Source organism: Poeciliopsis prolifica, unplaced genomic scaffold, assembly GCF_027474105.1.
Source record: "Poeciliopsis prolifica strain line A6 unplaced genomic scaffold, Auburn_PproV2 SCAFFOLD025, whole genome shotgun sequence".
Taxonomy (NCBI): Eukaryota; Metazoa; Chordata; class Actinopteri; order Cyprinodontiformes; family Poeciliidae; genus Poeciliopsis; species Poeciliopsis prolifica.
Window position 1 is genome coordinate 7,409,201 of NW_026562400.1, and position 10,901 is coordinate 7,420,101.

Here is a 10,901-nt window from a genome sequence, read left to right on the forward strand (position 1 = left end):
AATCATTTGTCTCATCTCTTTCCGCTTTGCTATTGAGGAAAAAAACCCTCAGCCAAAATGAACCAAGTTATTCTTTGCTGCTATTTCCTTCTGTATGTACCTGGGAGGTTTCTGTACTTCCACCATCAGTTTCAACATCACTGTGGAGGAGAAAACATCCTAACTGCTTTCATCAGCTTATCAGCACTACCAAGTGATGTAATTTTACATCATTCTGGGTGTATTTTTTAATCATTTTAACTTTTAGTGATTTGAATGTGTCCACCTATTTTGATGATGAATTGTTCACACAAAATCTATGTGATTTTTACTGATCACTATTAGTTTATCACACCGCGGCTCTGAAATTATGAAGTTGTTTCCATAAGTCTCGCTGCAACAATTGTAAAATTTTGCTTAACACCATAAGACCTCTGCTTGTGCTTTTTCCTTCCCCCTTTACAGAAGATAACAGATGACTTTGTACACTTCACCATTTGTGTGCATAAAATATCATTAAGTCTCTTTGCGATGTACAGAACATTTTAGCAACTAAAAAGAAATACCAGTTTATGGGTTTACTGAAATGTGCATCCATTAAAAACAGGCAAAATACATTTTTATTGTTTTGACCAGCTTATAAATTAGCTTATTAGCAATTCCAAATAAACTGTAAAATTAAATTTGAATGTTGAACTATTGAGGGAACACAAATAGAACTCATTTTGTCTTTGGTGGTTGTCTTGACTAAACTCATTGACTTCAAAGGCATTCATTTAAATCCACATGTGTTTGCTAGATAATTTCCTTTTCCTTTGATATTATAATTATTGAATCCCTTTCTACTTGAAACAGACCTTTAATGACAAAGATCTTATAGAAAAAAAACATGATGTGACATATCTAAATAGTTTTTAGATGTTTTGATTGATTCTTGATTGACAGTTATTGTGTGAAGAATTGTTTCTCAGAATATAAATTGTTTGAAGCATGATTCTTAGTAATTTAACATTTTAAATAAGTGGTCCTGAAAATCGATATATTTCCTTTTTCAACAAAAAATGTACTGTCATATTTTATGTTGTTAAGGAGAATCTATGATGGGGATTTAATTGACGATACATACTCATAAACCTACAGAACACAAAGGAAAAAAAAAGTCATTCCAGTATAATCTTTTCAAATGTTTTCAGATTTCAGAAATCTAAAAAAATATATATATATATAAATATAAAAAATGAGGTCTTTTAGAAATCAATGATGCCATGTCATGCTGTAATAGAGTCATACAAATCCACTGTCTGCTTGGGGTGCCTTCATGTCTTCTCCTTTGTGATAATCTGTTTTGTGTGACCTAAAAAATTCTGACTGACTCTGCAACAAGATGATCAATCTGAGAGCTTTATAGACTCATTCAAGGAGATCGAAGAAGTACCTTTGCGAAATCTGAGTACGAAAAGACCTACAAACGACAATGGTACAACCATTCAAATCAATAAAGGGAATTGGATTATTAGGTACTGATCTCTCAGTCATGTGAAATTCAATTCTGTTTACGTGAGTCCGTCCTGCCCTTGTGAGTGACTCATTGTTTGGGGTGTACATTACCGTCTGTTATTCAACTCTGACCCAGGCTCACAATAATACCCATGCATATTTCATAGAGTACCAATGACAACCTGGGTGCATATCTGTTACTGAGTCGGCTGCGGCTGGGAAGGCTGCAGCAGTCAGAGAAGAACGATAATGGAAAGGGCAGAAGGGCATGACACAAAATGTGAATTAAGTGTTATCTAACAAGGAAGACTGCGGCACAGGTGACAAATTGAAACATGTGCAAGTTGAAGATGATGAATCTGCAGCATTGGAGAAGATATGTTTGGATTTGGGATGAACCACAGTAAGCAGGATCCTTCGGAGTCTTGTCACTTATTCTCCACGGGTGATGAATTTCTTTTCCTCTCTGTGACACTAGTTGGTTTAACAGGTACAGAAAACACATGGATGGATAATCCTATGAATACAAATGAAGCGGACGTGTGCACCTGAGTTAAGGTAAAAAATCTTTTTGGACTGCTTTGAAAAATTCCACCAAAAGGAGATTTCTGGTGGGTTTTCATGTAAAACTTTGGACAACAGAATGAAACGATTTGTTCATTTAGCTCTGTCAAGATTTCTTTAAGACTCATCTCATGTTTATATAACACAGAACTCAACTTTTGTACTGTTTTTTTTTTCCCAATATTTTGCTCTTGCAGGTCTCTTTAAAGTTTAAGTCTTGTTCAAATCCACCAGTAATAAAACATCCTTCATTGATGCAAATGTCTTCCACCACCTGAGACCAAGCTTACTATTTACAACTATGGATATGCGGAATCAGTCAGACAACATGAGTCCTTGCCATTCACCTCTGCAATGGACATCAACATCTTTTCAAAGTCCAGACAAGCATGAAATTTTGAGTATATCATCTCTGGTCCCTTCCACTGTTCTCACACTCATTCCCAGCTGTGACACCGCCACTATTGGAAACCCATACACTGAATTTCCACCTTTAGCTAAAGAAACAGAGGAGAGGAAACTTTCCAAAACCTGTAGTCCTGAATTTTTAGAAGCTCCGGGTCAAGAAACCACAACCACAAAAATTTCTGAGAACACTAATCCTGCAGAGGTTCAGCAGACAAAGCCATCAGATGGACACATCCTGGAAGAAAAATCCATAAGTTTAATGTTTCCCAAAGAGGACCACAATGAAGAAACAGGTATTGTAACAGTTTAGATTTGATCTAGCTTTTGGATAGTAGTTCAAATATTAAGGCCACACATAAATAAACAAACTAACCATAACCCTAACCTGGTTGGGACTGGTCTATGGCAAAATTACAATGGATTGTGGGCCCAGTGGTACTCACTGCAACAAAAACAGTTCAAAAATCTGTTTGTGCTCCAACATCAGTTTGTTTTGCAGAGATATAGTAAAGTCATGTCAATAAGAGGATTAGGATGGGATAGAGAAAAGGTCGTAAGTGTTTTATTGCTGTTGAACTTCACGCAGTGAAGGCTGAAAATAGTACAAACTGAAGCTATACTACAAACATTTAATCCCTTGGCAGATAATACAATCTATGCACTCATGAATTAGGTGTATGTAGAATTTTTTTTATTATATAAATTATTCAACCAGTATTGTGACACTAAAATGATTATTGAACATTTAACAGGAAAATATTCTGATAAAAGAAGCACAAAACAATCTGAGTGTCCCTCAAAATTTAGATTTCATTTGTATTCAGTGGAAAGTGATCATCAATATAATCAAGAATAAAATGTTATACTTATTAGCCAATGTACTTACCACTGATGAACCAAACAAATGAAATAAAATGTACACTTTACTGAAACTCTTTTTCAGTTCCAGCTAAGAAAAACCTTTGCACAATTCGCTCAAAGAAACAACTTGACAACAATCCATGAAAGTCACAAAAAATACAAAACAACAACCAGTGACCAAGGTGATGTTAACAAAAATGACAAGAGAAAATAGAATCAAGCAAAAATATATCCCTTTTCACCTAAGTAGCCTTCTACACAGCATACTAAGTAAGTTCAAAGGTTTTTAACTCCTTCCCAAATTAGTCTGAGACTTGGAAAGTGAAGAAGAATTTTCTGTTATATATTTACCTCTTATGTTACAAAACTGTAGGTAGTATATACAGGATACAACAGTCATGCTGTTCTCCTTGAGAAATATATATATATATATATATATATATATATATATATATATATATATATATATATATATATATATATATATATATATTATATATATATATATATATATATATATATATATATATGAAAAAATATTACTCAACTCAAAATTATTTTATTCTATTTATTTTTTTTAGGAAATTAAACTTTCATTGGCTTCTAAAATTTATCACCTCGGTTGTTAAAACCCGACCTGTCAACAGGCTTTCATCATAAACCTGAGAGAGATTTTATGTTCTACCAGTGCTCATCTGCCTCAGGCAGCTGTCATTCAAGCATATGACCGACATTAAGCTTGTTTACCTATGATCGACTGTATGCAGCTCATGTTTTACTAGATATTAAAACAAATATGCTGTGTATTTGATGCATATTTGTGCATTGGCGCAGTCTTTGGATCAGCATACTATTTCATCAGAGCACCTCAGGAAGCTTAATCCTAAATAGGGAACTGATCTGCTGTCTCATGTGATTTATGACATGACTTGCATCCATCTTGTCAAATTTAGATTTTTTTCCAGTCTGGTTGTTGCAAATTATGACTTTTCTTTTAAAAAGAAAAAGAAATTAAATCAAACATTAAGCACCCTGCTATAAGGTTTGTAAAAGTAATAAAATCATTATCAATACATTATCAGCAGTTATATTTTATCGACATATAAGCACAAAGTCACATAAATTTACCAGATTTAGTGTATTTGATCCAACAGCTCATATTGCTGTAGTTCAGGTTTCCTTTCATTGTTGCCATTATGGTAAATGATAAAAAAAAACATAATAATTTCATTGTTTTGATCAAAAAACACATTTATAAATAATATGCCTGTCTCGTTTGAAAATATGCAATAATTTTTTAAAAATTGGTTGTGCAAACTGCTCTTTAGACAAAACCTCACACAGTATTCAAACAACACAAAGTCATTACACATTACTCATGTGTAATGAGTATATTCAGAGATTTTAACACCATTTAAAAATGAATTGATGTGGTACTTGAGGTTGAATCAGAAGTTAAAACAAAAGACTTTTCACAAAAGTTTCTACACAGAAAAACTAAATAGATTTCCAAAATTTCTTTAAAAAAAATTTACATCTGTAACAGTTGAAAAAGTGAATAACATGACATTGTAAAACTGTAAAACTGTGAAGTAGAAGTTCTGAATGCTAAATTTAACACTCTCTGACAGGTTACCAGAATGTCAGATGGCCTTGCATGCATCTTTCTAATAGGCAGCACTGCTAACCAGGCAGAGTGATGAAAGAGTCATGCAATAAGAAAATCTGGTTTCTTATTGCATAAAAACATATTCCGTAATAATAGTTATCAAATATTCATGAAATAATTTTATTAGGTGCAGTCCAAGTAGACTTCATGCAATGTTTGATACAGAAGAAGGACCAGCAGAGCTAATTTGCAGCTCAAAAATGATATTGAATAGACTAGAAGACTTAATTCTTGCAGATTCTGGATTTAAATATAAGTTATGTTTTCTCAAAAATAGATTAACACCCTGAATTATAATTTTTTTTGTTTGTTTTTTTTTTATATTGTAGGTGGAAACCACTGTCGCTTTTCATCTGCTGAACTACTTGCAATCCTGGGAATCCCACTTTGTATTAAGCTGGTCATCATTACTGCTCTCTTAGGTATGTGATGAAATCAACTACATCATAGCCATATGACAAATGTCATATAACTACTAGCCATGTATTATTTTTTCTCTAAGAAATCAAAATAGAACTAATCACATTGTCATAACAAAAGAAATCTGGTTTTAACAAGTCAAACTAGTTTCAGGTTAGATACCTTTTGCCATCTCATACCTTGAATAATTAATTTCTAACCATTTGAGATGGTGTGACAGTGTCAGGACTCATTTAGCTCAAATTGCAAAAGAGGAGTTCAGGGAGGATGAGATGGCATTTTTCCATGTTGATTGGTCATCAGCCAAGAGGTGAAGCTGAAAGGAATGTTTGAATATACATTTACACAGCGATCTGATTTTGAAATAAAATGTCCAAATATGTGATTTTTGGGGGGCTTTTTTTTACCTACAGTTGCATGTTCATAGATTATAATATTACTAAAAGGTTCAACTATATTAAAACTGAAACTTTTATATTTTAGTTATTAGCTATATGTGTTGTAAAGTTTAACAAAACATAAATTAAATGATTACAGGAATTTTTTTTTGTTAATTTAGATTATTGTGGCTTACAATTAATGAAAAATTTTGTTTCTCAGAAAATGTGAATGTTACATAAAATCAATGATAAAAAAAGTGAGATGTACATTTAATTCATGTCCTTCCTGCTATTAGTTACACCTAATCAGCCTGCATTATTAATCAGTTCATTTTATTCTGAGAAAACTCAAACACAATGTTAGCATATAATCTACTTCAAAAAGATTCAGCATTGGTTCATTCTCCAAACAATCCTCACTACAGATAAAGTCCTCACTGTCAGCGTGAAGTAACTAATGCTGTCATCTCACTGCATTTCTTGTCTTTTTTTATCAGTCAAGTTCCTGGCATTCCCATCTGAGTCAAGTGAATCACCTCCTCCTTGTGACACAGGAGGGTGCTGCAGTGTCTCAAGTCAACTACCTTTTCTGTCTAAGAACCCAGTCAACCAGACAGGAAACATCACTGCGGGTAAAGAAAGTTGAAGTCAGAGGATTATAAATGCATGCAGAGCACTAAGTCTGTGCTGCCTTAGTCTGAATATATTTCTATCCCCAGCCTGGAAGTTATTGCTCTATGGCCTTTTTCTTTGTTATAAACTATTTTATAACCTTTGTATACAGGCAATTTTTAAAATGCATTTTTATTGCTATTCCATGTACATATATAGATTTTTTTTTTTTTTTGTCATCCCAAATATAGCTTGCCAGGTTATGGTCAAAGACGGCCAGCGTATTGTGGGCGGGACCTCAGCAGCAGAGGGCAAGTGGGGTTGGCAAGTCAGCATGCACTGGAAGGGGAAGCATGTCTGCGGAGGTGCCATCATCTCCCCCCACTGGGTCATCACTGCAGCTCACTGCTTTGTTGAGTAAGAGGTAGACTCATGGGGAGAATGTATAGAAAACTGACAAAAGGTGTCATTCAATCAGGAAATCAATTTTAAATAATCTGCTGCTGTTGGTCAATCTATGAGCATGTACATATAAAACTGAAACAAAAGCATTCACACATTTTGAAACCAAGTGCTTGAAGCAAACAGACGGTGTTTTGTCTGCTGGGACTCTCCAGACAACCTCTTTAATGTTTAATTGGGGTTTTGAGCACTTACGGAAAATATTTTGAGCTCCACTTCAGACAAAGCTGCTCACTGAATTATCTGTAGAGCTGAAGTGAAAATAAGACGTTAATCAAAAAATTAGTGACCAAGGAACATTTGATTGTAATAATGGAATTGATGTGATTACATTGAATCAATCAACATATAACTTCATATTATTTTTGTTTTAGTTCTAAAAACTTGTCTGTAAAGTCAAACTGGTACTTATACTTGTTTTATTCTTTTTAAATCACACACAGTTTGAATCAGAAGGCAAGTGGCTGAATATGATTTTAGGGTTGGACTTTAGAGAATGTTGTCAAATAAAATCCTAAATCTAACCCTACTTTTGGACTTCAAATGCCTCAGTCTCAGACCTATTGAGAAATTTATGGAGTCTGTATTGTTACCTGAGCTTGAAGTCAACCCGCAGATTATTTCTCTTCTTTGCAGAAACAACATGTTTCAAGCAGCAGACTGGTTGGTAGTCGTGGGCACAGTGAGCATCGCACACAGCTCCATGGGGAAACGCCACAGAGCTCAGCTGATTCACTACCACCCTCAGTTCAACAAGAACAACAATGACTATGATGTGGGGCTGCTGCGCACCATCACTGACATTGACATGACTGGTAACAAAGAAATAGCTCCATCTACTGGCAGATTTTAAAACGTCCTTAAAACGATTAATTACACAGCTGAAGTATCTTATGACGTTTTGTTACATGAACAAGCGCTTAACTCACCATAGGAATTTAATTTATCAGCTGATAATTAACAATGCATCATTTTAGAAATACAGGAAGGTTAAATTAGCTCTGAGGACTCATGCATATTTTTACACACCTTTTTCTTTGTTGGATTCATCATGAGGCTGTTGTTTATAAAGTTGCTATTCCAATTAGAAGTTTACACACATGCCATTTGAATATCATATTAAATACTGAGTTTTAATTATTTTAGTCATTTCTTCTTAAATGGACTAACGATACAACAGAGTTTCTTCAGTAATTTGTAGAAACAAAAATTTGTTCTGCAATTAATTTAGAGCAGTCTAAATTAATTGTAGATTTTTCATTATCTATTCCAGGTTAAAATTACACATACATGCTCAAATATATAGATATACTCCTCATAAATATGTGTCTAAGTGACTTCAGCTGTTGTTGATGATTTTCTCACTGAAGAGAAAAACCACACGCAGTCATCAATAAGACCCTGTGGTAATTCTTGCTTCACCTGTATTTTATTTTAATAAATAAAATACAGGTATTTTAATAAAATACAGGTGAAGCATACACAAATGTATGAAGTGTAACCTATTTTATTTCAATAAAATAGGTTACACTTTTCAGTGTAACCTATCAACAAGGTTTGTTTGGACAGGTAGACACATAAACCACAGATTTTTAAACCCAATTCTACCTGACTGTGTAGTTGTGAAGTTAAGACTTTGGAAGGAAAGTGGCTGAATATGATTTTAGGGTTTAGGGTTGATTTTAGGGTTGGACACTTAGTCTTTTATATTTATGGCAAACCTTTCTTCTTTTTTATTATGCCCTCAGCATGATAGTTTTACCACCATGTTTGGTAGTTGGTGCAATGTTTATAAGTTTTAAATAATCAACTCCATCAAATACACTTCTTATATAAAACTTATGACATTTTTATGTGTCAACCTTGACAAAAATACAATAAAAATACAAGAAGCTGATTAAGAAAACAATAGAAAAAGTTTGTGTTTTATGTGACAAAAAATATTTTGTGATCTTTACACCTAAGTGGACTTTATCATTTTACTGCTTAGAATGTACCTATAATAAAATGTTGCAATCTGATAGTCGGTACCTCTTTTTTGTAGGTGGAGTGCGGCCAGTGTGTTTACCAACACCAAAGGAGTCTTTTCCTCCTGGAGCACCCTGCTGGATCACAGGCTGGGGATTTTACCAAGAAGGAGGTGAATTAAAACACATAAATGTTCCCAAAGACTGATATCCATTAGGCTAAACCAAATTGTTTTAAAAGTAAAAGACTAATAAAATTCTGTCAGTTATATTTCATTACCCTCTGGTGATGAAGTACACCAACAAGTGAGAGGCAACTACTGTTCAGCTTATAAAATTTTGATTAAAGTAATCACCCAGCAATTTTAAATAACTTATATGGGAGTTGTTTCTTAAATCTTTTTTGTTTTTGTTATTACTAATGTTTCAGGGTTTGTGTTAGAAAATCTACAGGAGGCTCAGGTGAATGTGATAGCTCAGTCTGTCTGCTCCAGCTTGGCTATCTATGGGGCCATCATTACTCCACGAATGATTTGTGCTGGCAGACTTTCAGGGAGCGTCGACTCTTGCCAGGTATACCCCAAGTGACATAATTCTCTCTCAGTCTGTGTTTATACAGCACCAATTCACAACAAATGCATCTCAATGCACTTCATAAAACAAACTGATTCAATTTAAATACAGACATATATGATAAATAAAATTCAATCATTTAAACAGATTAAAATTTTATTTGATCCAAATTATAAGTGCAGTTAAATTCAGTTTATTGTGCCAACTTGGTGTCTAAGGAAACACAGCAACGTGTACTGAGTCAGTAACGTTGTAGCAATCCCTCCTACTGAATGAGAACATGGCAACAAGACAGCTGCTTGCATCAAGTCATTAACTTTGCAGCAGTCCCTCAGAGCGAGCATTCTTATGGTGACAATAGAAAGGAAATACTTCCTTTCAACAGAAAGAAGCCTTCAGCAGAACCCAACTCAGAGTGAGTGGACATCTGCTGTCACTGACAGGGGGCTTGAGAAACAAAGCAGACACATCAAAATCACACATGCATTGGGCAAGAAGCCTTTTCAGAAATTTCTTCTCAAAGCTTAACAAGGACTCTGATGAATCACCAGGTCTTGAGTTTTTAACAGTTATGTATTCTGTCCTGTTTTGTTTGCTATTCTTTTAAGGGAGACAGTGGGGGACCACTGGTGTGTGAGACACCTAATGGGGACTGGAGACTAGCAGGTGTGGTGAGTTGGGGAGAAGGCTGTGCCCGGCCCAATAAACCAGGCGTCTACAGCAGAGTAACTCAGCTGCTCCAGTGGGTTGAAGGAGTCACAGAGGTAAATACCATACTGTCTATAACAAGGTTGTCCGTTTCAGTTTTAAATATATTAAAGTTAATGCTTAGGTTTTAAGTATCAAAGAAAAGTAAAATGATTCAGTTTGTTGACATGGACTCAACAAGCTGGGGTAGGTCTTTTTTTTTCTTCAGATTAAAATGTGATGTTGAATTTGCTCTGTTTGCACTTTGGTTGCAGATTAAATCAGAAATATTGAAGGACACCACACTAGCTACAGAGGAGACCTTGACAGCAACCATTTCTTCTCTGAGATAACTGACAATAAAGATTAACATGTTATAGATCTGTCTCTCATGTTTTTTGGTGTTATCATTTAACATAGCGGTTGTTAGGCTGATAGTAATGCTAACAGATAGTAATACTTTATTGAGAACTTATCTGTCTTCTGTAATCTCTGGCATGTTTTAGCTGTGGAAAACAGTAGAACATAAAATGTTGATTGTAATTACAGTAATAGTAAAAACAATGACATAAATTCAGACCCCACATCAATTTCTTTATCAGGCATTAAATGCCATATATTCAGTATTCAGTATTTGTCTGAACTGTGAGTACTGTAAGTATTCAGATGGTTATTCTAAATAATTAAATAAATAAATTTATTAAAAAAAAATACCAATTTGATCATGGTCACAGTATGGAATAGGACAATGGATGAACAAGAAAAAAACACTTTCAGACATCACTGACCTTTTCCTATTTCCACATCAATTTGTTAAAACTT

General features: G+C 34.3%; 1 protein-coding gene across 2 annotated transcripts; it reads left to right on the forward strand.

Moving 5' to 3' along the window:
- The first annotated feature begins 1,726 nt into the window (after positions 1–1,726).
- LOC129370822 (serine protease hepsin-like) lies at positions 1,727–10,440 on the forward strand. 2 transcript variants are annotated; one of them, XM_055047029.1, is made up of 11 exons: positions 1,727–1,879; positions 1,967–2,034; positions 2,238–2,741; positions 5,308–5,400; positions 6,276–6,410; positions 6,642–6,807; positions 7,489–7,667; positions 8,897–8,992; positions 9,250–9,392; positions 10,001–10,156; positions 10,355–10,440. In XM_055047029.1, the coding sequence occupies exons 3-11, from the start codon at positions 2,342–2,344 to the stop codon at positions 10,430–10,432; spliced, it is 1,446 nt and encodes a 481-aa protein (XP_054903004.1). In that variant the 5' UTR covers positions 1,727–1,879; positions 1,967–2,034; positions 2,238–2,341; the 3' UTR covers positions 10,433–10,440. The 2 variants fall into 2 exon arrangements, with proteins under 2 accessions (XP_054903004.1, XP_054903003.1); XM_055047028.1 differs by having other exon boundaries at positions 1,727–2,034.
- Positions 10,441–10,901: the final 461 nt, after the last annotated feature.